At 38.9% G+C, this 27,499-nt stretch overlaps 1 protein-coding gene across 1 annotated transcript; it reads left to right on the top strand.

Annotated features, from left to right (window-relative positions):
• TRPC3 (transient receptor potential cation channel subfamily C member 3) lies at nt 1-27,481 on the top strand. The gene is made up of 11 exons (XM_039383513.1): nt 1-767; nt 10,190-10,375; nt 14,870-15,034; nt 17,114-17,330; nt 17,997-18,230; nt 19,567-19,831; nt 20,541-20,736; nt 22,525-22,734; nt 23,981-24,064; nt 24,540-24,615; nt 26,903-27,481. The coding sequence occupies exons 1-11, from the start codon at nt 27-29 to the stop codon at nt 27,043-27,045; spliced, it is 2,517 nt and encodes an 838-aa protein (XP_039239447.1). The 5' UTR covers nt 1-26; the 3' UTR covers nt 27,046-27,481.
• The last annotated feature ends 18 nt before the right edge of the window (nt 27,482-27,499 follow it).

Genomic DNA, 27,499 nt, shown 5'->3' with positions numbered 1-27,499 from the left:
TTGAGGAAAGTCCATCCCTGAGACGTATGACCATGATGAGGGAAAAGGGAAGGCGCCAGGCCATCCGAGGCCCGGCCTTCATGTTCAACAACAGGGGCACCAGTCTGACGGCTGAGGAGGAGCGTTTCCTGGACGCGGCCGAGTACGGGAACATCCCCGTGGTGCGCAAAATGCTGGAGGAGTCCAAAACCCTGAACGTCAACTGTGTTGACTACATGGGCCAAAACGCCTTGCAGCTTGCTGTGGGGAACGAACATTTGGAGGTGACAGAACTCCTGTTAAAAAAAGAGAACTTGGCACGGATCGGAGATGCCCTGCTGCTCGCAATCAGCAAGGGCTACATCAGGATAGTGGAAGCAATCCTGAATCATCCTGGGTTTTCGGTAAACAAGCGACTGACTCTGAGCCCTTGCGAGCAGGAGCTCCAGGATGATGATTTTTATTCCTACGACGAAGACGGAACCCGCTTTTCTCCAGACATCACTCCCATCATTTTAGCTGCCCACTGCCAAAAATACGAAGTCGTGCACATGCTGTTGATGAAAGGAGCGAGGATAGAGAGACCTCACGATTATTTCTGCAAATGTAATGACTGTACAGAGAAGCAAAAACATGATTCTTTCAGTCACTCTAGGTCGAGGATAAACGCATACAAGGGACTGGCGAGCCCGGCCTATCTCTCCCTCTCCAGTGAAGATCCAGTACTCACTGCTCTAGAACTCAGCAATGAACTTGCCAAGTTGGCCAACATTGAAAAAGAATTCAAGGTAACGGTGGTTTTGTGTTTCTCTGTCTTTGTTATTGTTTTAAAGTTGCTGCTACTTCATGCTGTCCTTGGATGCTGAAATTATTTCCCATGTCTTTACTTTTTTCAATAACAAATACTTTCATGTTATTTATTGCCTCTTTTATTCTCGATTTTGAGTTTTCAATACATAAACCTTTAATAAGAATTTTTAATGAAACGAAATTGCTTTTGCACTTCCTGTGTACAGAGAAAATTGGGAACTGGAAAAAGTGTGTGTTCTGATAACCTTGCAGCAGATGGAAAACAATTTTGGTTGCAGTAGCAGACAAGGATTCGTTTTAATTACAAATTCTGAGTGAAGTAAGTCCAAAAAGCAGAAATGTTATGCTTTTCTTAAGCAACTGTAGCATTGACCTTATTCCCTCTTTTTAATTTGTACTAATTGTGACTGATGCCTCCAAATTGTTAAGAATACTGAAAGTGGGTAATTTTTTTGACACACCTTTTAGAAATGTCACTTCTTCAAAACCAGCTGCTAGACTAATCACAGATGTAGGTCCTGTTGCCTCATTTTGAGCTGTATCTGCTTTTGTTTCTCAGTGCCTCGACTTTTTTATATGTTTCAGCTCCTCCATCAGACAATTAATGACTTAATTAACTGTTGCCCAGTACTTTTCTTAATGATTTTTCCCTGAAAATACAGTAACACCCACCTCCCCTCTTGCCTGCCCTCCTCTTCCCCCAACCAAATCCCACCAAAACATCCAACCCTGCTAGACTGTGCTATAAGAAAAGCTCAGCTTAGGGGATGACAGATTGTTCTCACTGAGTAGTGATGTTAACAGCATTGCCTCTAGTTTTAATAACGAGTTCATTGGGGTTCTACAAGGTCAGTGTTTGGTACCACTTGTTTGTTTAGTGCCTTCAAAAACCATCTGAGAGAGACAAAAATAACCAATAACCTTCCCAAACAACAGCAAACACTGTTATCACTGTGGAGTACTCAGAAGGAATATATAACAACCTGGAGAAAAACAGGCAGAAATTAATCAAGTGAACTCTGCCAGAAGAGGAAGAAACCATTTTAGACTCCCGAGAAAGAATAGCTCCAGATATAGCTAAATGAGTTAAAACATAATTTAAAAATAAAGTTTTCAGGGGTGAGAAGAATTCATGTATTATACCATGGACTAATAAAGTGTAGAATTCAGCTTCAACCTTTCCTTCCTTTGCTGAAGGAACCCACTCATACCATGCTGTGTATTGTGTAATCTGGCAAATTAATGGAGTACTTCCTCTATGTATTTATTCAGGGATATAGGAAAAATGCTAGTTTTTTTTCCCTCTGCTGAAGAGGTACTGAAATCTGGGCAAGCTCTTTGTGAACAAAAACCTGAAGAATTAGAGGATTTTATCATGTGCACAGAGCCTGTCAGCTTGTGTGCTGCACACAATGAATTAGTTATGTGCCTCATTTAGAGAGCATTCTAGAGGGTTAAATCTCTCATGTGTGTAATTTAGTCTGTTTATCACTGATTCCTTTTCAACTAGGCCAACAACCTGAGAGCCACAGGGACTACAGAATCGTGTGCCCAAGATGGAGATTTATGGGTTTTCTGAAAAATGCTTTGGTGGTTGTGGATACAAACCTTTTTTTTTTTTTTTTCCCCTCCTGTAGTTTCTTAGAGAGAACTTTTTCTTCTGGGTTGGCTCCTCAGAAACTCTACCATCCATCTTTATCTATGTGATACTGCATACAGATTTTGTTATTATACCTGTGCTCACTGGTGGGCTTAGGGATTCATTGTAAGCGTTATACAACTTTCCAGGAACCTAAAATACAATCTCTGTCACCAAAAGCTAAATTAAGTGAAGCTGCATCATGTTTTTGTTAGGTGAGGATGCAGATGATTAGAACTGCACGGAAAAATTTCAGTAAAAATAGAAATTCATGGGAGGCTCCCATATCATAAGTACTAATACCATGAATAGAAGTTGCATCAGAAAAATAAATCAGCTTGAAATTTTGGAGGAGGAAAAAGCAGTGTTTTTTGATGGGGCTTCTCATTTCAAACCAGAACTTAAGAAAATTACTTCAGTTTTTAAAATGTTAATTCCCTGATATTTTGGGATGCCTAAAACCCCAAGAAATTCACTATCCTCACAGTTTTCAGTATTGTTGGATAGCACTTACATGGCTGCTGACCTTGCCAGGTGTATAAGATAATTCAGTTTTAGGCACCTGTAGTAGAAGTTGTTCCTGGCTCCTTGCTAGCATGGAATTTCCAGCTTCTCATCAACATCAAAACATTCCAGTGAAATAATTACTCTCCTCATTGACATCACATCTGTCTCTTTTTTTTCCCTTCTGATTCCTACGCATCTCAGGGCGTTTTTTTCTGTTTCTACCAAGCCTGGCAGGAGAGTTGACTGTTTGCCTGGAGTCCCATCTGTAACTGTGTGTTCAGGGCTTTCTTTCCCACAGATATGTCATCTGAACGTGCTCCCATCCCAGAGGAGAAGGCTTCTAGTCCAACATTCACCCTCCCTGTGAAGCAGAATGACTGACAGACTTCTGCTGTGTTCTCCTCTAGGATCATCACTGGGAAATGCTCAAGTATTCCCATCAAATTCAATCTGTAGCACAGCACTGAGCACCTTTGTTTCAGGGTGAAGAAAAATGGGCAGAACAGTTTGTCTCCCACAAAAAAAAAAAAAAAGGACAGATCTGTTTAAAGGGACTTTTGATAATATTCATGATTTATTCTTAATACCTATGGTCTGTTAAGTCCCACAAAGTTTCCTGTACATGCTCCACTTCCAGGACTCAGAGCAGTCATACAAAAAAACTACTGTTCTAGGTGGTTTTCCCACAGACAAAGAATATGGGTTGAACCTGTTTAAAAACACCTGAGGGTAAAGTTTCCTGGTAAATGCTTGTTAAATTGAACCTTGTATCTTTTGCATATGCAAAGTCCCGTCTGCCTCTGTCACTTATGATTTATACTGACAAATTCTAATGAACAAACTGGGGTTTGCACAAGAGTGTTAGAAATGTGGGAAGGTGGCTTAGAACCTTCACTCATGATAGTCAGCTCCCTATGAATATTAAAGAAAACCTGATTAATTACACTGATTTTGTTTTGTTTTGTTTTTTTTTTTTCATTTTCCCTTCAGAAGAAAGGAGAAAGGATTCAAAGAAACCAGTGAACACTCATTTTTCTTGGGAGATACAAGACAAGCAGCCAAAAATAAGGACTGAAAATGAGTAACAATAGATGAGGAAACTGAAGCCCTAAAGACAATTACACTCCACTTCTTCTATCTTCAAGCCTCCTTACTTCCTACTTGTTTGTGAAATCCTTGTTCCAAGCTGCTGTTGGTCCTTTTGCTCTTCTTCATGTATTTTGTTTGTTTAGTTTCTTCTTGGTGCTTTTACTCCTTTTTGTTCTTTGCATCCATTTGTCTTCTTCCCTTACTTTCTTCTATTCTGTTCCCTCTCTGGATTTTCCTTTTTCTTGCCTCCCTTCTAAGTGCTCACCTGAGTTTCTACTACATAATTAGAAAGAAAGCAACATTGTTGACTAAGTTCTGGGCGTGAGATGCAAAACCAGAATTCTGCTTTGCTCTGGGCTCATTCACCAATTCTGATATTTATAAGGGCTTTTATTACCAATGTGCCTGATCAGAAAGTGTTTTCCAAGGATATCAAATTTGCTGGTCCAATTCCTTTCTTCTGTTGAAAAGGACAATACCTGTTTAAGGTAGAGAAAGTTATGGAAGGCTGTTCTAATGGCATCTGTCTTTATGAGTGGTTGGAGATCTCTGAGGTGCATTGCTTTGTACCTGACAGACTGTCCAGGGAAGCTCAGTCTGGAACTGTATCTTGTCTTAATGTAAATAAGTGTTCATTACCATAGTTGGAGGATTGTGTTTTCTGGTCCCAGCAGCAGTTTGCAATACAAAATATTCCCAATTTTTATGTTTTCTTGTTCTTCTATTTTTAGCAGCCCCTGGCCACTGTGGCTGCTGTGGGTTACTAAAGTTAATTGATATTTACCCTCCTCCCTGAGAAGTTTAAAACTCTTACTGCACAGGGATGGGAGAATTCCTAGTAGTCAGAACAGCTGATGGAACTTTCCTTTGGAGTCACCACAGGAAAAAAGGACAAGGTAGCTAAAAAGCCACAGATAATCTCTTTTTGCCAGCTTTCAACTAAATACCGTCCTGTGTAAGCAAGCTCGATTCTCTCAGCTGGAGTTGCTCTAGCAAGGATCAAAAAGATCATAATCCTGCTTTATATAGGATAAATCCCTGTTCCCAGTTTTGCTAAAAGCTCCTCCTGGAACCGACGGAAGATGTGGACGTGCATCCAAAAGCGGAATCTGTCCCTGTTCCAAGTAAATTTACATAGTGTTATCTCAGCTGAACTAACAAAGAATGTTCAAGCTTGATCTACGTTCAGGTCCAGCTTTTGGAAGGACAGGGCCCAGATCCATAATGAGCAGTGCAGTTACGTGCTTGATTTGCATATACAGTTGTGTGTGCAAACTGAGTATATATGTGATCTCCAAGTGGCCCTTTAATACACAGTACATTTAATAGCATAAATTTATGATCGCATATAATGGCTGTGTGAGCTAGTTATGTGGTTGTGAATACCTGTGAAATGTGGTGCTTAGAGGAATGTAACAGAAAACATCTCTACATCTCATCTGACTGCATGGGATTGCTCACTGTACAGTTTCTTTGGAATAGTTTAAAAAATGCTGTGGGTGAAATCAGCCGAAGGCTTTCTGTTCGTGTCCTTCATTCTTTGCATACATTGATGTGTTCTTTGTAAAAATTCTAGATGAATTCAGGAGGTGGTTTTTGATGTTAGGAGTGAGAACAGAACAGGCAGAGTTGGGCAGCCTGAGATCCAAATGTTGATGTGGGCCAGAGTCCTCCGAAATTGCTCATGAGACACAGCTCTGCAATCCCAGTCATCATCAGTTGTCCTTTGTACGTACCAATATCACCCACAGTGTCTGTGATTGTAGGCTGATATTTCTGATGTTACAAAGATCTTCGTGTAACTGTTAATTTTATTTTTTTTTTTTTTGAGAGATAACATTTAAGATGCTATAACTAGTAAAACCAGCTGAGTTAGGCTGTGAATTAATTGGAAAGCACTTTGTTGATTAAGGAATCAGAGTCCCTGTGTTATGATGGAAATTAGGCCAAGAGCCCTGCTGTATAATATCGGTGCCTACTCTGTTTGGTGTTCTCCTGAAGATCAGCTTCATGTCACCAAGCTGTCAGCTTGCACAGGTCCTTTCACCTCCACACAGGGAGTTCTCCTAGCCTTGTTTAGGACATGGGAGAGGTGAGTGATCTGGTGGCTGCATTTGTATGTTCTCAAGAGTAAACACAAGTGGATGTGTATGACCGAGACCACAGATTCAGGTTTCTGAGATTTGTGCAACACCCCGGAGGTAGAAGATTGTTTAAGAATTGGATCCCACGGTCACAATGTGGGTAGTGTTTGTCTGTTTAATTCTGTAAAGCAATCAAATAGACTGGGATAAATTTGATTTGCTAATACATAAGTAAGTGAAGACCTGGAGAGGGAAATCTGACAAGTTTTCCTAGCATAATATTCAAAGCTGGAGTTGGATATTAGGAATGCACATACTGGTTTTCAGTTCTCATAACAGCATTTGTAAGTAACATAGCCTGTATTTAATCCCTAAATTTGATACAAGAAAACTTAATCCATCATATCTTTAATCTTATCTGGCAACAAGCATGACTTTCATAAGCAAGTGGCCTATCCACCTATCAAAGAAAAACGTAGCACTGTTATTCAGTAGAAATGTGGGTAACTTTGTGTTGTAGGCAAATAGTCCATGCAAAGCAGTCTGTCCTTCTGGAACCAGCAGGGCTATTCTAGACTGAATGGGTGTATATTTTGGGATGCCAGTTAACACAGCGTGAGCTGTGAGAGCAGCAGCTTTGCACCCTCTGCCAGGATCAGGCAGGAGCTTTGACACACTTGAGGGGATGAGTCTCCATCCATGAGAGAACAGCAAAATGAAACCATCTGTGGTCTGTTGAATTAACAGTCTTCATGAGATACTACTGGAGCTGCAGTTTGTCCTCCTTTTGCCATTTGTGGGCAAGGTTTCACAGTTGTAATTGCAAGTGAAAATATGTTCTTGCTTGGTCTGTGCTAACTGAGAAAGTAACTTCTCAGTAATGTACCTTTTGGCTTTACATTTGTGTTATTTTAAGGAAAAAAGTTAAATAGTAAAGAAAAATGAGTGAACCTTTAGCAAGAATAACTACTGTTATTTCCTAACTATTAGAAGCCCGTTATTTCTCCTTCTTTCTCTTCACATTTAACAAAGGATTAAGAAAAGACTGTGTAAATGAAGCCTCTCCCTGCAACTGGACAGCCCATGTTCATTCATACAAGAACAAAATTTGGTTATGAAACACTTGAATAATACAAAACCAGCTAAACTAAACCATATTAAACTTTAATGAGATACCTTGAAGTGTAGGGTAGATAGAAATAACACCAAAACAGGTATTTAAATAAAAAAATAAGCTACAGGTGCCTGCAAAGTCAGGCAGAAAGAATGTAGTTTCTCTTTTAGCCATATTGTACTACTACTGAAATCAGTGAAAAATTAATGTATCTTCCCATGCACTGCATACAGTTACTTCATAGTGTTAAAGAAAATGTGATTACCAGGTTTTTTCCTGTTCAATTCATGTTAAGCTGTATCTGATGATTACTATGGTTTTTGCTCAGCCATCTCTGTAAACACCTGCCTTCAGCTGTAGTGAAAAGTGTAAGCAACTCTTGCTTGAAATTGGATGTTTAAGGATGTTCAGGTTCTCACAGATACATAATAACTCTGTTGAAAAAACAATATAAAGAGTTTTAAGAACACAGGGCTTCAGTAAACTGAAGGCTTGGTTTTGGTTTTGGCTTTACTAGATTGACTTTAGTCACTCCTTTGTTTTCGCTTCAGAAAATCCCCATCTTCTTTTTACGTTGTCTTACCTCTTTGGGCTTTGCTGAATATCCTCTCTAACCTGAATTCTAGCAGTTCATACTTACAATTTTTGGCCCCTGTGATGAAACTCTTCCTTGACCAGACTGTCAAGAAAGACTGTTCCTCTTTTATCTTTTTTTTTTTAATGACTGCTGCTGTTCTAGCCACCATCCTGGAGTCTTCCTTCGCACGTGTTTTATCTTTGTAGGATCCCTTCCCTGAGTTTAATCATGCATCCCAGTATTATTTTTATAATTGGCTCTTCTGTACTGTTCTCCTCGGTTACCAAAAACAAATCTAAAATAACCTTACATCCTGTTGGTTCACTGACAACTGAATTAATTTGTCCTCTATGACCAAAGGAAATAACTGGCTCCTGTTTAGGTCTGTGATTAGGACTGGTTGTTTCCAAATCTGTATCTGGGATGTTAGTCTTATGCAATAACACAATTCCTAGTAGTATTTGTTTGTCTCCAGTAGTGTTTCATTTTGATTCATATCTGAATCTGACCTATGGGATCGGTGGCTGAATCTTGCAGTTATCCTATGCAGTCTCTTTTCCCATCATTTCCCAAAATAATTTGAAACTACTGAGAGCACATTAGTTTGTCCCATTATATAGATCCTAAGTTGAGAATTTAGCAAAACTAGCAGTAGAAGGAAGTAAAATTACTTAGGAAAGGAGGAAAAAGTGAGGGTTTCAGGAAAAAAATTGAGATTAAATGAGAAAATTATGAGGGTGGAAGCAATAAGGAAGCATTTTTTAGAAGACAGGCACCTCAAAGGGGAAATCTATACCCCCAAAAAGTGATTTTAAAAAGGCAGTGTCTGGAAATGAACAGTAAACACACAAAAATGAAGAAACAGAGGACTCAAACTGGTGTTTTGATGGCCTAGTGGGGAAAAAAATAGAGTAGAAAAACTGTGGAGTCATTGAAAAAGAAGGCTGTGCTGTTTCCAGTTGGGCACTGAAGCACTTGATACAACAAGGTAAAATTGGCAGGTTCAGTCAAGTTTCCTTCTCCAGCTCACTTGAGGAAATCAGAGGCTTCATCTCAGATCTGGAAGCTCTGGAAATCTGTCTGAGAGGACATGGACACAAAAACGAAGACCAAGGTTTCTGCTGAAGTAGAGATCAGATGAGACCTTATGGGTGATGTCACAGAGATGGTGGGAGACATATACAAATATAAACCAAAGTGCAAGCAAAGATTCAGACGTGCCTTACAGAGCTAATCTAAAAATTTTGAAACGGAGCCACAGATGTTGTGTCAGAAGAGGGAGATGAAAAAGAAGCAAATCTTTGTGATGTTGCCATACAGGAGCAACTGAGGAGTTTAAAGGTAGCACCTCAAGAATAAGACAAAAGCTATGTTGAGTGCTGAGGGGTTATGAAAAGACTCTGAATTGGAGGAGGGAGATGTTTTTAATAACAGAAAGCAAGTGTTGGCTTCATATACTTTCAGAAGGTAATGCAAGAAGAGCTGTTGATTCCAGCAGTAATGGAAGGAAAAGCTGATGGAGCGAGAGAAAACACGATGGAGATTAAAGAAATAGTCATAAAAGGAATGGTGTGTGAGAGGTATAGACAGGGAGGTGAAGGGGAGGAAGGGCAAGATGGACAGAGCTCTTAGATAAAAGGGTTGAGGTTTTCAGAAATGTCTCTGTAGTTCAGCAGTGTTGTCAGAGGACAGGTTGTCTCTCAGAGAATGACCAAGGAGCCTGATACCTTTGAACTGTCCTTTGAAGAAGCTGGTTTCTGTACTGCCTAAACAGGAATTTTGGGGTGTTTTGCCCACAATACTGGTGTCCAAATTCATGCCACAGTTGTTCTGTGCAGTTACTTTGTAACCCACTGTACACATTGTTGGGTGTGAGCCGTTCCAAGGGTAAGTCGAAGCAGAGAGAGGGGGGAAAAAAGGGGGAAATGAATCCAGGATACATCAGAGTAAAGAGTAAGCAGCCATTTCAGCAGCGTAGAAAGAGCTAAAACGTATTCATAGCCTGGGAGGCAGCACTGTAAGAATGATTTCGTTAGTTGTCTGCAAAATTTTTGCAACAGCGAGATTACTTTTTCAAGTCCTGGTTTGCCTGTGCAATACTTATTTGTCCATTCAGCTTTCCCCTGTTGCCCATCCAGCTTATTTTATTACTCTATTGTGTCATGTTCCCATGCTCTGTTAAACAGCTGCCACCATCTGCTGTTCGAGGGTCCACCTCGTGTCACAGAATAATTGGTTCTGCCGTACGAAAATTCTGTAATGCGCTCCCGACTTGACGTAGTGCAAGTCAAGCACTGTTAATTTTCAGTGACTTGTACAGGTTCTTCTCTCCTCCCTGCTGGCTCCTAAGCGTTTGTCACGGGCCGTCTTCTGTATCCCTCCCGTTTCAGAATGACTATCGCAAGCTGTCCATGCAGTGCAAGGACTTTGTGGTCGGTGTCCTCGATCTCTGCCGGGACTCGGAGGAAGTGGAGGCCATTCTGAACGGGGATTTAAACTCGGAGCCGGTGGAAGCGCAGAGACACAGAGCCTCCCTGAGCCGTGTCAAACTGGCCATCAAGTACGAGGTCAAAAAGGTAACTCCTCGCAGCCGGCGCTTGCAGGAGAGGTGCCATCCCGTCGTTCCGCAGGTCGGATCGCTTACTGAGACAGGGTGTGTGCAATCAAGACTCTCACAAGGCAGGAGCTGGCAGAAGGGGGCTGTAATGAAGGAGTTCAGTTTAATCTACTTCCCACAGCTGAGAAGTGGCAGGAGGTTTTAATGACATAGGTCAGGTGTGCTGGCAAGGCTGTGGCAGTTGGTCAGATCCTTCTCCCGATCAATCCAAAAGCAGACATTTCAGTGGAGCCAGATTTTCACTCAGGAAAAAGTAAGGATGTGTCTTTATGCCAGTTTCTGTGATAATATCTAATCCAAAGAGAAGACTGTCTAGGGGAAACTGTTGGTGACAACCCATGAAAATATCTGTTCTGTTCATTATTTATTTTTATTACTTTTACTTCCTATGTTAAATAACTCGATTCAGCAAGAAAATTCTGGGAAGTAAGTCTTGCAGCCTTCTAATAGTGTTCCTATCAACACATAGGTTTTTTGTTTGTTTGTTTGTTTTTTTTCCAAAGAAAAGTCTCCCTTTCACTACTTCAAAAAAAGGAGAGAGAACATTTAAGTTGACATGAAGTGTATTATTTATGAATTCATTTCAAAGTGTGACAGTAAATCAGCTCATCTACAACTATGTGAGTCATAGTGAGAAATTTACTCTGTGTGTTCCTTTAAAAATATTTTAAAATTCAGCCCTGAAAATGTATGGAATATGTCTGTGGCTGGTTAATCAGTTCATCTTTGCACTTGGGTTGATTAGTGTTTTGGAAAGTACAATGTGTTTTCAGTTGATGCCCCTCTCAAAGAAATTTTTAATGAACAGTTATGTTGTGAATGAATGTTATGCACTGAAAGATGGAGCTGTGTATTGCAAATTTGACATAATACATATCCATAGCAGCTTTTATTGTATTGCTATGTTGTTCTCCTCAAGATCCAGCACTACCCTAGTGCAGAGAATAGTTAATACTGAGTCCTGCTGTGAGAGGACCCAGGAAATACAGCAGTGCCTATGTATTATTTACAGCTACCTATTTACATGATTAGCATAATTTCCATTCTTTACAGCCATTATGGTTTCATCATCTCCACAAGAAGCCTTGTGTTTCTCAGAGTAAATAACCCTGTATTCTGTGGCAACCTCTCGAGCCAATCTGCCACATAAAATGGGTTGTGAGCACCCTGCCAGAACAACTGGGAAATGCTGGTGTTTATCATGTCCCCAAAAGATTGGTAACAAAAATTCTCAACACAGATCCCAAGCAGCGAATCACCATTTCCAATGCAGAATTGATCTACAGCAGATAAATGCACATTAATTACCAAAATTCAAGGTAAATATATACAAGCATTAAATTAATTAAAAAGAATGGAACGGGGGGGAAAAATCAAAGTGCATAAGCATGTTAAGTGTCTAAATATCACATAAATTCTTTATGCTGTTGCATTTTAATGTGTTAAACGTTGAGAATCGTGTCTCAGCTTTCTTGCTGTAGACTGTGGTTTTCTTTTAAGAGGTTATTGTCACTGATGAAATTCATTGCTGAGCAAAGGGCCACACAGACCTGTTAAGAATAACAAAGATCTGCATAGTGGGGAAAAAAAAAAAAAAGACAATTCCACATAGCAAACTTGTTCTCTTCTCTTGCAAGAGATAAACTCAAAGTGTTGACAAATGACAAATACAGTTCAGGACCTACAAGACTAATGATCTTGGTGAAAGGAAATAGATGGTGCAGAGTTGTTACCATATTGATACATGTTCCCTGTAAGTGGCCATTACAGAGGGCATGACAAGGATTGAGCCAGGAAATGTCTCTGCCATGGTGGTCCTTTGATTTGCTGGGCTTTGCTCCATCACAGATGGGACAGGTGACAGTGATATTCTGACTAGAACGGATTCAGGTGTGGGAACTCCACACGGGATTGTTTCAGCCCTCGAACTGTAGGAAGCAGACAAGGCTGTGGCTGTGTTCCTTAGCTTTCCATATTTCTAGCTGTGCTTCTGGGTCAGCTACATTAAGGTCAGTTCCCTTGTGCAAACAGAACTACAGGTCCATGAAATAGTTAATGAGCCATACGCCCTTTTCAGAGGGAGGAAAAAGCATATGACAAGTGAGCAAATGTGCTCAGAGGTTCGCTGCCAGGGAAATGGAGGTTTTAATTCTATTAGTAATGAAACTCTTGCACTTAATATCCCAGGTACTGCATCAGAGTTTAGCCCATCTTTTAAACATGATATGATTTTGAAGGTAAGGTTCAGACTGAACCTGCAGCCCCAATAGTGAAGGACTGAGGGAATTAAGGAGAGGGAAAAAAAAAAGGAGTTAGAACAAGTAGTCTTGCTTTGTATGCTGAATTGCTGCTGCAGTAGTGCTTTTAGTTTTGTGTCTCAACTCTGTCTTTAGATTGCCAATAAAATCTCAGAGAAGAGCTGACACTGGGCCAAGTTCTGCAGTTCTTGCCAGGATAAAAAAATCAGAATGGAATTTCTGAGTGAAATCAATAAAGGTTGGAGTAAAATCACAGGATTTAATTTTCAAACACTGAAGTTTTGAATTGATAGATAAGAAAGAAGATACAGAATTCTCTTTGTGTGCTTGTGTATCAGAGCGTGCCAGGATCTGCTCTTGCTACATCTAAACTCAGCCATTAGGATGGTAGGAATAAATAACATTATAATCACTCTTAGTCACAGAGAAAAATATTTACATACTGATGACTTGGTTCGTGGTCATGAAACTGAAAACATCAGAAATGTTACAGTCAATTGTGCTCAGAAAAGCAACTACATTAAAATTGTTTTTTTTTTTTAATGTCTTTTAGTTACCAGATACTGTCCTCATGCACCTTTTTTGTTCACTGGGGTTTGGACTGGGTCTGAAAATATTAGATCAATGTGATAATAAGATCAACATATGTAATGAAAAGTATGATGCTGCATGGAAAGTAAAACGAGAGAAGAGAAATGCAGAAAGGTTGCAGGATGATGTGATCAATAGGTAAAAAAAGTACTTAAAACATGATGGGGACCTACTGTCCTTGGAGGAGATGAAGCTGTGGGGGGAGACAGATAATACAGGAACACACAGACACAGAAGACGGATGGGCATAGAAGAGTTTACAGTTGCCGAAAATAAAACCAACACAATCATAAATTGGAATATTTCAGTAGACACAGAGAGAAGAAGGATGAATTTCAGAGCTTTTATGGCTGAGAAGTGACACAACTTGCTCCGAGGGCTTGGAAGTGCTGCACGTTGTGCAGTTGCCAACAGTTAAATGAGTCGCTGAGATCTTCTCAAGAGCCCTCAGACTCACTGCCCGAGAAGAACTTGCCCATAACTCTCGGCGTCTTCTTCACTAAATCTTCCCTTTTCTGTGGAAAATTATAGCCAGGCAGATCTCCTCTTAGTGTCAGATCCAAATGTTGATAGAACAGGAGGAATAAACCAGCACAGAGCTCTGGGTGAGATGCCAGAGCTCCCTTAAAGCTCCTTTACTGTTTCTTCCCGTTCCCTCTGGTAATAGAAGGAATGATGTGGGTGTTTCTTCTCCCCTCTTCCCTACGGTTTTAAGCCTGATTTTAAAAATGTCTTTGTAATTTGAAATAATTATTTACTTTCCTGCCTTTGTCCGCAGTTAATCTGCTGTGGGATTTGTCCCTTTGATGTCCTGAGTTGACAATGAAATTTATCTTACTGAAAGAAGAGGCTGGGGGCACATGTCAGAATGCACAAGCACACAAAAACCCAATCTCTTCTTCTCAAATGGGCCAGGCTGGCAGGTTTTATGCTGCATAAGCTTCGAAGGTGACAGCCTAGGAAAAAAGAATAGAAACGTAGTTTGAGTTGACGTTAATTTCTTAAAAGACTTTTACAATCTTTTTATTTATTTCTGTTGGCCAATCCACTCTATGTACAAGCCGCATTAATATGTGAACTGGCTCATGAATCGCACACCAAAATGCTTGGGGACTTCAATTTTAGAGCAAAGTAGATTAAAGTATGAAGATTGCTTCCCTTTTCAAAGTTCATGCAACAGCTTCAGATTTCTCTTCTTGAGAGCTTTAAAGTTCCCTGTTTTCATTGCCAATGATTTAATTTTATTTTCTTTAAGAAGCTGGTCCTGTTATACTACTTTATGCACTTTTTAATGAGATTTGGAATATTAATGGAGTTTTGCAGGCAAGACCTGGCAAACAACAGTGTGTGTAGTACACAATGATCTCTACTGAGTACAAGGGATAATAAAATGGGTATCCAAGATTTACAGTATTTTAATTATTTTTTCCAAAGTATAACCAGCTGATATCAAATCTCACTCTTAACCCCAATTATCAGTGTTACCAGGATTATTTTCCAGTCCTTTCTGTGTAACACCTAGCATGGTGATCGTGGTTGTGTATGTAGGAGTTACGTAACTCTTCTTATTAATGATAACATGTTTTGTTTCTTTTTCCTTGCAGTTTGTGGCCCATCCAAACTGTCAGCAACAGCTCCTGACTATCTGGTATGAAAACCTCTCAGGATTACGGGAGCAGACCATTGCCATCAAGTGTCTGGTTGTGCTGGTTGTGGCACTGGGCCTTCCATTTCTAGCCATTGGTTATTGGATTGCGCCGTGTAGCAGGGTACTGAATTTTATAAATTACCTCTCTTGTAACGTTCTGGGAGCTGGTTTTCAATTTCTGGCAGTTAACATGCACTATTGTACCTCCAATTCTGCTGCTTCCAAATTTTAATTAATTGACGATATTTTTAGCGTTCTCTAATCTTGAGCCAAAAGATGCTCCTTGTTTTATTTGCACTGTGAAGAGGGGACCACAGTGATGAAGCATGAAAATAAACTGATGTTAAGTTTAAAGAAAGAAAAGCTCTCTCTTCTTTGAGAGCTTTTTTTTTTTTCTTTTTTAAATTTCTGCAGAATGTGCTCACCTCACAGTCTCTGCTATGTAATTATATCCATAGTAGTAACATGGGTTTTTTGAAAGTCACCACTCAGATTCTTTATTAAGTCTCCTCTGATGGCATCTTAAGGTCTCATGCTGTTCCCACATAAACCATTAGCAGAACATCTGTTGACTTCACTGATGCAGAACTTAATCTTAAGTAAAATATTTGTTATTCCTGCCCTAGGAGGTCTGTTTACCAGCTGAACCGTAGAGCAGAAATTAAACTAAACGCAGTATTCCAACCACGTGATAGGATATATTTGTAAAAGAACATAAGTGTAAACTCTTAGCTTCTTAAAATGATGCGAAAGTGTAAGGGTGCTTTCAGCTTTCCTGATGATCTCCCAAGGAAAGTAATAGCAGTAGTTTCTTTGGAATCCTGGTAGTCTGTGGCACGTGAATTGTTTGCAAATGAAGTATATTTGGTAGATCTTTGGTAAATCAGGTGGAGGAAGATTTCTCTGTTCCTTAAATTTTTTTTGAAATGTTAGTGTAAATTTACTTCTGTGCTGAATGTGGTCTTTCGATTTTATTTCCTTAACAAGTGTGCAGCAAAGAAATGCGAGTTTCATTTATATTTCACTCTTGTAATTCATCTCAGGAAGGATACAATTTTCCTCTGCTTCTACGTATTTGAAGGGAACCTGATCTTTTCTCTGGGTTAAATATTTATTTGCTTTAAAGATAAACCTTTACGGAAATAGTGTAATTGTTACTCTCATTATTCTCTGAAATGTCACTTTCCATTAATATCTTCAGTAAATATATCCCTCACTCACAGCTCCATATCATAGAAACATATTAGTATATTTTTAGCTGGTGTCCAACATGGCAAAGTGACATTTGTCCTTGAGCTCTAATTCCCAGTACCAGAAACACCTGATGTTTTTCCTAGTGCTCATGTCAAATAAAGTGCTATACATTCAGGTCAGTTGTTTGATACTGCAATTACAGAATGCTTTCTAAAGGTCAGGAGCAGGAAAGGAACCTGGGACTGTTTGCACAGGTAGTAAATGCAGTTTAGTGTGTGCTGGTCTGCCTAGTTCCCAGCACCTGACCCAAATTCCAGGAAAACCATTCCTTGAAGTAAGTCTGATATTCTGCAGGTCCTCTCCTTTGGTACAGACAGGCTGCCCCTCCTGCTGCTGCTCTGTTCTTTTACCAGGTGCAGATGTGAACTGAACCTGCTGAATTTATTTGAAAATCATTAATATTTCTGACCTTATTTTTCTTAGTCCATTTTGTGGAACAATTAATTATTTTTAGTAGGTACAGATATTTATTTGGCACTTCTACATCTGAACATATGTTCTGAGGATGGAGTACAGTAGCCAGAGACAGACAACTGTAATTTTTCCTAGAGCTATAGTCACAGACAAGCTAATAGTACACTCTTGTTGGTAGGGAAAACATTTTACTACTTGAAGATTTTAATAATTTATCTTTCCCTGGGCTTGCTTTACAAACTCCTTCTGGTCACTGCCGTTGTACATCTGTAATTCCTTGGAGTGTTTCCCCTCAAACATTGCCATCTAGAGTGTATGGAATGACATGCACGCTCAGTAACAGGACAGCATATTCCACGAGGCTCCCTGCGGGAGGCTTTCTTCTGAAACAGTGAAGCATCACAGCTCAGTGCACTTGCAAGAGTACCCTTTAAAAATGAGCTTGCTGACTGTCCTGAGCCCGTTTATGCTTCTGGAATGCCTGATGTTCCTTTGAGAAAACTGAGTGACTGCTTTCATTCTGCCTTTGCAGCTTGGAAGAATTCTTCGAAGCCCATTTATGAAATTTGTGGCACATGCAGCATCCTTCATTATTTTCCTAGGCCTGCTGGTGTTCAATGCTTCAGACAGATTTGAGGGTATATCAACACTACCCAATGTCACTGTTACTGATTACCCCAAGCAGATCTTTAGGGTGAAGACCACCCAGTTCACCTGGACAGAAATGCTGATCATGGTATGGGTACTCGGTAGGTATAAGGCCCCTTCATCTTTATATCAATTGTTTTCATGCAGATATAAATTCTAAAATACAAAATTATATAAAAAATGTAGATTCTGTGAGGCTGTGATCTGGATTAAATCCATGTCAATTAACTTCTGAGGAGATGTTTGAGTAAGAAATCTGAACTACACACAGCCAAATTCCACTTTCTATGCTGAAAAGCATCTTATTCTGTAAAGTGGAGAATCAGTAGTGTAAACTGTGCCATGTATATTTGCTCATCTGTGTTGTTGGGTAGTTGTGTCCCTGTGGAAAAATTCAACCTGATTCAGAAGTGGTTTATGAATGTAAATGGTAAGAAAGTGAGAGGAAGGGTTTTTCCCACATTTCACATTTTTCCTCCTTTAGAAGTACGGAAGTTATGTTGTTAGGCCATAATACTTCCACTGCAAAGTCATGGCTCTATGCTACCCTTTGTGGAGGTGCCTGAGCTTTATCCCCACTAATTATTCTCAATTAATACCTTTCTATTTGATCAAGCCTATTGATCAAAGGTCAAGGTGGATGATGATGCTGTGACAAGAAAAAAATGAGCGAATTTTTGCTCAGTTTCATGAAATGGGAGAATGCAGAGAATTTAAATGAAAAGAGTTTGGCAAACATCGCTGTGCTTTTTAACTTCTTGTTGCAGGTATGATGTGGTCAGAATGCAAAGAGCTGTGGCTGGAAGGACCCAGGGAATACATCCTGCAGTTATGGAACGTTTTGGATTTTGGGATGCTGTCCATATTCATTGCCGCTTTCACAGCGAGGCTTCTGGCGTTCCTGCAGGCCACGAAAGCACAGCAGTATGTGGACAACTACATCGAGGAGAATGACCTCTCTGAGGTCACACTGCCTCCAGAAATAGAATATTTCACTTATGGTGAGTTTAACTTTTCTGTAAAACAGATCTGAACGTAGAAAAACTTGATGGATGCACTGGCATTTAGAAGCCCGGAGATTAATATCTGTATGGGTTTGTGTTCGTGACACTGTGTAACCTCTTGTGCCTCAATATTTTTGTTTCTGTGATATTTAAACAACAGTTTTTATGAGGCTAGCTTGACAAATAAGTTTGCTAGAATATTAAAACCAAGTAATAGGCATAAGGAGAAATACAGTTCCAATGTAGCAGCCCATAATTTTGTTGTATCTCTTTATCCTAGAACTAAACTTGACCCCCCTTGATTTTAAGCATTCACAAGTCACATTTTATTCTTGCCTTATTGCCCAACAGATAAAATTTGGATGTGATTTTTTTTCCTGGTTCAGTTGTTTGATAGTTATTCGTATTCATAAACATCTGTTGGCATTTCCTCCTGAAGGAAGGATGCTGGCCAAGTAAAGATCTGCTCAAATAGAATAAAAGTACTAAATACTTATTGCAGTGCAGAAATTGTCATTAAAGGTGTGATGAATCTGTATTTGCAACACAAGCAAATGCTGTATTTGCTGCTGACAGTGTATTTTAGCATGTGCTTTATGAACTTCAATAGATTATAACAGCAGACTTGGTTTTGTTATTTAACTTAATTGCTTTGTAACCAATCTGAATTTGTGAATATGTAAACACACATTTAGAAACACATGGTATTTTGATATGAAGCACATTTTAATACAGTGTTATTTTGCTAAGATGGTGCATGAATTCACATAGTAATTTAAGAATTTCTACACAACTCAGTGGTTTCTGTGCACATTGTGTGCAAAACCCACGATCCAATTTCTTTTGAGGTGATTGGCAAAAGTCTTTATGATCACTATGGGAACAGGGTTATATCCTGAACCTGTAACAATGGCAAAGGCTGGGTGTGATTATTAAAGGAAATTGTTCATCAACCAACACTGTTAACTTCCCATCAATAAAACATCAAAGAGGAATAAATTTCCGGTTAGCATACTGCTTATTAAGACAGCTAATAATACAGGCCATGTTGAGAAAAGCAATAAGGAATCAGTTATTGTTATTTAGTTCAGTTAAAATGCAAACTGTAGAAGAGAATGTCATGTTTCTTCAAGTCTCTTTTTCTTCCAGCAGAAGGTAACCTAACTTATTTTCATCATTTGTGACTTAAATGAAATAGGAACAGAATAGCAACTATTAGACTCCTCAAATATTTGTCTCAACTAAATTCAGACACGTTAATGGAAAAATCCTGTCAGGACCTATTTCCCAACATTGTGATAAATGGGTAACCCCTGTGTTTTGTATCTTCCAGCCAGAGATAAATGGCTCCCATCTGATCCTCAGATAATATCTGAAGGCCTTTATGCCATTGCTGTCGTCCTGAGCTTTTCTCGGATCGCCTACATCCTGCCTGCAAATGAGAGCTTTGGGCCCCTGCAGATTTCACTGGGAAGGACTGTTAAGGACATCTTCAAGTTTATGGTCCTTTTCATTATGGTCTTCCTTGCATTCATGATTGGGATGTTCATACTATATTCCTACTACCTTGGAGCTAAACTAAACCCGGCCTTTACAACGTAAGCCTGAAGTTTATTTTAAGTAAAAAGCCAATATGAGATTTTCAGGTTTTTTCACTGAGGTGACAAAGTCTGTGAGATACTGTATGCTCTCTCCTAGCACTAAAATAAAACTGAAGACAGTTGAAGTCAGCAGGAAATCAGGTGTCTCAGAACCTTAGAAACAGAATGCAAAAGACCAGTTGTTTCCTGTTTGTATAATGGAAGCTTTCACTGCAGTCTAAAATAATTTTACCTCTATATTAATCACACAGATGTGAGCAACAAATTGTAAGAAAATATTACCTGATATCTTCTGAATGACCTAATGCAAGGTTTAACCAGAAGCTCTTGAAAGGAGAGCAGTGGTTTCGTTCCCATCAGCCCCATTTTAACTTTATTAGGACAGGGACAGTCTGCCCCTGCAGAGTTAGACTGGAAAATAATGAGATGCAATTATGGTTCATCTCAAAACCTAGATATGAAATACCTTTCTAGTTCTTGGCCTGTTGTTCTGCATGTATTGTTACAACTAGATTAGCTCTGATGGATAGGTGAAGCACAGAGGAGAAATCAAATATACTGGAAAAAAGCTTCCTTGCCTGTTTGTTGATCAGTGCTCTGCAAACCTGATTCACAGACAAATTAATTGAGGTTGTTTATCAGTCACTGCAAACACAACTTATTTGTGTGGTTAGTAATAATGCCTTCCTCCTTTTTTTCCCTACAGAGTGGAAGAAAGTTTCAAGACCTTATTTTGGTCAATATTTGGCTTGTCTGAAGTCACCTCTGTTGTCCTCAAATACGATCACAAGTTCATAGAGAACATCGGTTATGTTCTTTATGGCATATACAACGTGACAATGGTGGTAGTTCTGCTCAACATGCTCATTGCTATGATCAATAGTTCCTACCAAGAGATTGAGGTGGGCTCTGTTCTCAACTTGTTCCCTTTTGTTATGTTGAAAAAGGGGTAGAATTACCAGGAATTACTTCCATGAGCACATCTCGATAGGCAAAAGCACAAAGAAGAGATCACCTCAGTAAAGGATATCAGAAGAGATATAAAACAGGGCTGATTTTAACAACCCAGCCAAGCTGCAGAACCTTACAGGATCTAAACAAGTAGTTCTTGTGCTGTGTATATGCATCTAAGGAGATGTCATCCCTCCAGAAATCTTAAAATCTAAAGTAATACTGAAATGAAAGCTGCTGGGAAGTAGGAAACAAAGGAACTGGGTGTAAAATTTGAGACGTGGGTGGTTCATTCCCAATTTCCTTAGAATTCTTATTGCATGTTTCCTTTTAACAGAGTGTGCTTCAGTATTTGAAAGATCATTAGGTTATGGATTAAATGTATTTTGACATGTTCTTTAATGGAAATCTGGGGTTTAGTTCTAATCCTCAAATGAGTTAGGCACTTATGTACAGCAGTGATACCCTGGATGTAGTTCATTACCATTTCTATGCCTCTGTACCTGGAGTATGATACAGGTGATTCTCTTCAGGACCATTATGACTGAGCCATGCTTTTCAATGCTGACACGCTTTCTTTGTGATATGTGCTTTTTTCCACTTCAGGTACAATATTTAAACTTGATTTTAAAGATTTACTGAGCTTTGCCATATGCCTCAAGACCACGGTATTTCTTCAAATTTGCCAAATGGCTCAGTTGAACAAATAATTTAAATTTCACAAAATGTTATTGGCTGCATTGCTTATTAAAAGAGATACATTTTGAGTTTCAGTATGATGACAAAGTATGTTCATTTTTAAAGATAATTAAATAGTATATTTAGCATCCAAGGCCAATTAAAAAAACAAACAAACAGAAAATTTAAAGTAATGAAGGTCCTTGGGTTTAAAAATTAAATTAAGTTGCTGAAATAAAAGTAAAAGTATATTTATAGTGTCAGCTTTCCAGACCATGAGTTCAAAGAGTATTACATTCACACAGATGCAGGCACACACCCACACAAACAGGAAAAGGACTAAGACACAGTGTACAAATGGATATGTAATTGCCAGTACTTTCAGTGAGTTCTGGGAAATGTCAGAGATTTCAGCAGGAATATATATATGATAATAAATATATATATTATAATAAACAAACATTTCACCTTTGGAATCATCCAGGTTCAGCTTTGGAATACTGCAGTAAAAATCTATTAGGACAAAATAAGTTTGCCAGTATTTAATGATTTCTTTATGACAACAAAGTTTATATTTTCTGTGCTCTGTTATAAATCAGAGTTATTAATCACGGTTATGTAAAGAGCTGTGAGCACAACCATTTTAAGCCATGTCTGCCTTGAATCTAATACTCCAACACTTGTGTGAGTACCAAACTCATGTGACCTTTCCAATAAAAAAAACAAAGCCTTAAAACCCACCAAAAGTTCCACTTTAAATAGCAAGGAGTTTATATGTTGGCTTGCACTCAGTGCAAATATAATGCTTGTTTAAATGCTTCACATGCTTGAACTAAGTATTATCAATGAAATGTTGCCATAAAGAGACAAGTGAAATTTGGTTAAAACAAACTCAATGAAGTGGTTGCATTTCTGCAGAACTCCTGCAAGTCTTACTAGCAAGCAAATAACATCTTACGTAAAACCAGAAAGGGTCAATATTTAAAAGAAGTTTCATTTGCAAAAAAAGTTTGGGATTTCATAAAAACCAAGCACATACCTGGTTTTATTTCTTAACGCAGGATGACAGTGATGTGGAGTGGAAATTTGCTCGTTCTAAACTCTGGTTGTCGTATTTTGATGATGGAAAAACGTTACCTCCACCCTTCAGTCTTGTACCAAGCCCCAAATCTTTTTTCTATTTCATCATGAGGATCATTAACTTTTCTAAGTGCAGGAGGAGGCGGCTGCAGAAGGACATCGAGATGGGAATGGGCAATTCCAAATCTAGGGTGGGTACTGAAGTCTTTTCATTGCATTGAAGAATTATGTGTCCACTCCAGCATTCTGCTTTTCTTTAAGTTTTAGGGTGTTATCTGTGCTTCTGATGAGAGCACAGTAATTAATAATTTATATTATTATTTTATATGTATTAATATAATTATTAGTATAATAATATTAGTCCATATTTCAGACTGCCTAAACATACTGTGTAAAATAGCTATAAATTTTATTGGGACAGCAAAATCCAATGACTGGAAAACCACAAATAAAACAAAAATTACTGAGTATTCAAAGATGCAGATAATTCCCACAAGCAGTTACTTGAAAAAAGATGCTTTAAGCCTTCAGTAGAAAAATTTTTAGTTCAGGGTAAAAAAAGGGGGAGGGTTAAAGAGAGAAAACTATCCTTTTCCTGTCTTAGGGAAAGGAAAAATGTGGTCAGTAGGATAATTCACTTGCTGCTGTCAAAGCTTGATCTCAGCAGAAGAAAACTGGAAAGAGGCAGGATTGGTAATAATAATCTTGAGTATTCCATGACATTCTAAATTTGGGTATCTAAGTGTTTTTTGCAAATATTAATGCCATGCAGTGTCCCAATGCCCTTGTGAGAATTAGATAATAATTCCCCTCATTTCACTGATGGCAAAATGGGGCACAGATGGGTTAAAGAGGACACATGTGGCTTTTTTATAAGACAGGCTCAAGGCCCTGTGTATTACAAAGTCTGAAAGCAATACTTTGAAAAGAATTTGTATTTGTTGTACTGTAAATTAACAGAAATGTCACTGATTCAGTGACTTTTAATTGGCCACACAGAAGATTGATGACAGATGCAGACTAGAACCTTCTTGGCTTTGTCATCCTTGAGTCATTGTACAACCATTTTAAAAAATGCATTGCTATTCCTGAAAATGGTTCTTTGGAAAACCCCTTTCAACTAAGCAGAACTGCTTTGGGGCATGTACATCCCTGCCTCCAAATTCACTGTTTCCTAAAATTATCAATGCTAAAAAAAAAAATACCCAGCAAAACAAAACCAAGAAATAATTCAAGGCAATCTCATTTTAAAAAATAATATTCTGATACAGTGACAATAGAAACATCCCCAACATGTCTAAAGAAAAAAAATGGAGCTGAATTCTAAGTGGGAATTATAATATAATTATATAATAGATAGAATGTATTTCAATAGATAATTAAATATTATGTATATATATCTATTATATATATTAATTTTGTCTTATTTCTTCCCAGTTAAACCTTTTCACCCAGTCCAACTCCAGAGTTTTTGAATCCCACAGTTTTAACAGCATTCTCAATCAGCCGACACGCTATCAGGTAAGTACATGCAGTGATCACTGTTCTGAGTAACAGAACTGTGTGAAGGTACTACCAGAATTTTGTGTTTCAAGTACATTTTGCCTTCACCAGATAAAGAAAACCTCCTGTAGAAAGCAAACTCTAGGGTGCTACTGGAAAAAAAGACAGTTATTGTTGAAGCCCCGTTATTTGAAGTGCTTCAAAACCAGCCCATCCATTACTTAAAATTTTTCTTCGATGTCCCAGTTCGGAAAGCATGAGAATGAAACATCTGAAACTGGTTTCTGGGGAAGGGATGTGGAAGCTGACCATGTTGGCTAGTTCCCTTTCTTTCTCAGCGTCCCACCAGAAAAGCCCATGTGAGGCAACTGCTTGATCTGGGGCTGTTCGTTCTTTCACTTACACAGATGTGACAGAGATAGTTAAGAAAGAAAAATGAATAGTATTTAATTATATATGCTCACCTGATTATATAACTGCTTTAATCTGGCAGCAAATAATGAAAAGACTGATAAAACGTTACGTTCTGAAAGCACAAGTGGACAAAGAAAACGATGAAGTAAATGAAGGTAAGAAAGACTCTCTTTGCAATATTCACAGCCAATTTTGGAAGCAGTATTACAGTGATGCATGGAGGTTTTGAGTAAAAAGAGGGATTATTTCTATTTCACATGCACTGAAGCACAGATAGTAGTAGAAGGATGCCTGTGATGTCAAAAAATGGAAAAGGTGGACCAAAGAAGTAGAACTGAGAAATATTATGGGCCCCCTTTTACAGGTAGAAGTTGAGAGCACAGACATGATGCACAGCTACAGAAGAAATCTGTGAGGAAGCCACTAACTGTACTTACACTTTTAGTCAGAGCTGCAGGACAACTTTCTCTCTGTTTCCTTCAGTTGAACACACAATTTACCACTTTACACCATGAACCACTTGTTTTGCCTTCCTTTATAAAGCTGTGAGCAATAGTCACCTCTGAAGCCACACATCATTAAACAGAGCTCCATAGTCAGCTGCATGGTGGGGAAAACCTGTAGCCACTCTTTTAGTGTGTGACCAGAGACCTTTTGAGAAGTGATGGATCTGAGCTTGGTGTCTGTTGACAGTCCCTGGTAGCTGTGAGGGGTGTGTGCTCCAGGCACAGCCCCAGCTCCCATTGAGATGAGGTTAAGACAAATGCTGTCCTCCTTCCTCCAGCCATCCAGGAATGAAATACAGGCCTACAGTCCAACAAAGAAACCCTTGTGCTCTAGGCAGTTCCCCAAACAAAATAAAAGAGGTGTGTGGAACATGGAGTGTATTTACTCTGCCCTCTAGCTAAATATCAGGCGATAGAGTGATGTAGTGATGGACAACATGGGATCAGAAGAGCTTTTACATGGAAGCATCAGGCAGCTGTGTGCATATGTGATGTGAGGGACCTGAATGGGCTGCTCCCTCAGCTAGGACAGCATAGCTTCTATTTTGCTTCTTAGTTACTCTCTGCAGTGAGAAGCAGGGAGCAAAAAAGGATTCAATTAAATCCCACTCTGTGCCTCCAAAAGGCAGCACTGTGCAGACTGTTATCTGATGGGTCCCCATCCTATGTTGGCTGCACAGAGCTGTGCTTGTGAGTGATAAAAGCAGAGAAACTCCTAAAAGTGTCTTCCTCTCAGTGTGCCCTTCTGATTCCCATTGCTTTCCTCCTGTTGCTGCTCTGTGATGTGGGAAATCATCTACCAAGTGAGTGATGAAAAGAGTGTTCTGTCCCCAACAGGTCTTTCCAATGCCCTGATGCCACTTTGCTATGGGTATATATGTGTGTCTAGATAAGGAAGACAGTGCAGAAGAATCAGGGTTTACTGACATGATGGTTCATGTTTTGTCACCCATTTTTGTAGAGGAAGGTCCACTTTGAGCAAGGCAGGCAACCCCTGAACCTCACTCTTGAACTGCACAGCAAAGCTAATGCTCTGTGTCGTGAGCATCTCATTGGTACCCAAAGGACAGATCCAACCTTTGAAGACACAATTTTTGAAGTCTGCTACATTCTAAATAGGAAACATCTGAATTGTTATGTACTGCAGCTATTTTAACATATCTAGGGACTCTCCCCTGGTTTGCATCACTAGAGAATTCAGGTGCATTTCCAGAGTCTTTTATTTCACACATGACAAATCATTTCCTGAGGCAGATACTGTGTAAGAATTCACAGGCCTCACACTTGATGGAAGAACAGTATTTGAAAGTTTTAAAAAGCTTCTGCTCTTGAACTGAACACCCTGTGATGGAAAACATGCTGTTATGAGCCTGGCCTTGACAGTTGGTTTCTTTTAAATGTGTTTTTTATATTTGTGCCAAATTTGTAATGTAATTTTAAATTGGTTGACTTTTTCTAATTCCAAGGATGTTGGTAAGGAAGAGGAGAGAGACTCAGAAGCTGTGAGTTTCACTGCCAGCTCTGCCACACTTTTCCTGTGTGATCTTAGCACATTCCTTCAGAAAAAAAAAAATCTCTGCCTTTTCTCTCTAAAAAGGGGATACTAATATTTACCAGCTGTTCAGCAGTGTTGCTGTGATTAATTCATTAACTTATGTACAGCACTTTGTGAATATTTGGTGTTGTGTGTACACCTGGAGCATAACATTAATGTTCAATGGACTTTTAAAATACCTTTGGTGCTATTTAGGGTTGGGGGGACACCCACATCTCATTGAGAATGAAGAAGAGGTAAATCCTCCTGCCCCATTATATATCTGCTCTCACAAACATTTTGGGATAATAATCTGAAACAGATGCTGATGGGACTTAACAGAAGAGTACTGAATGAATGTTAAACTTTGCTAACAAATGCTTCTTTCCATTATTAATACAGGTGAATTAAAGGAAATCAAACAGGACATCTCCAGTCTTCGCTACGAACTTTTGGAGGATAAATCCCAAGCAACAGAAGAGTTGGCAATTTTAATACATAAACTCAGTGAGAAACTAAACCCTAACATGTTGAGATGTGAATGATTCGACAAAGGAACCGTGGCTTTGATTACAGCACAACTATTTATTGGCAATAATATTTCAGTATCTTATACTTGAAAAAATGTATTGTAGATTTTTAGCACTAAATAACTTTATGTACAGCTTCTATGGAATTTAGTCTTAGGAAATTTTATTAACTCACCACAAAAGGATTGCTCTCTTCATTTTATTTGTCTAAAAGCAAGAACTATCATAGTTTTTTTTTTTGCATTTATGCATTAAAAAAAGGTATAATGGTATCGATTTGCTGATATTTTAACAGGTTTATGAGTACATATGGAGAATTCTTTGCACTAAATTTGCAAGAAAAAATTAACAGATGCAGCGTAATACTCTGTTCCTTGCAGTGACCAGGTACAAATAGGAATTTTTCGTCATACAATAAACCAACTAGAGATCAGTGGAGGATTACTTGAAATATTTGTTCTTTATTAGC

The sequence above is a fragment of the Pipra filicauda genome, unplaced genomic scaffold (assembly GCF_003945595.2).
Source record: "Pipra filicauda isolate LSUMZ 115617 unplaced genomic scaffold, ASM394559v2 scaffold312_size1046226_pilon, whole genome shotgun sequence".
Lineage (NCBI taxonomy): Eukaryota > Metazoa > Chordata > Aves > Passeriformes > Pipridae > Pipra > Pipra filicauda.
The sequence above is the reverse complement of the archived record's forward strand: the minus strand, read 5'-3'. Positions and strand labels throughout refer to the sequence as shown.

Coding starts and splice junctions, on each gene's coding strand:
- TRPC3 (XM_039383513.1), top strand. CDS start 27: ATGACCATGATGAGGGAAAAGGGAAGGCGCCAGGCCATCCGAGGCCCG. Junction 17,331..17,996: donor GATCATGGTATGGGTACTCG/GTAGGTATAAGG, acceptor TTCTTGTTGCAG/GTATGATGTGGTCAGAATGC. Junction 24,065..24,539: donor ATCAGCCGACACGCTATCAG/GTAAGTACATGC, acceptor TTAATCTGGCAG/CAAATAATGAAAAGACTGAT.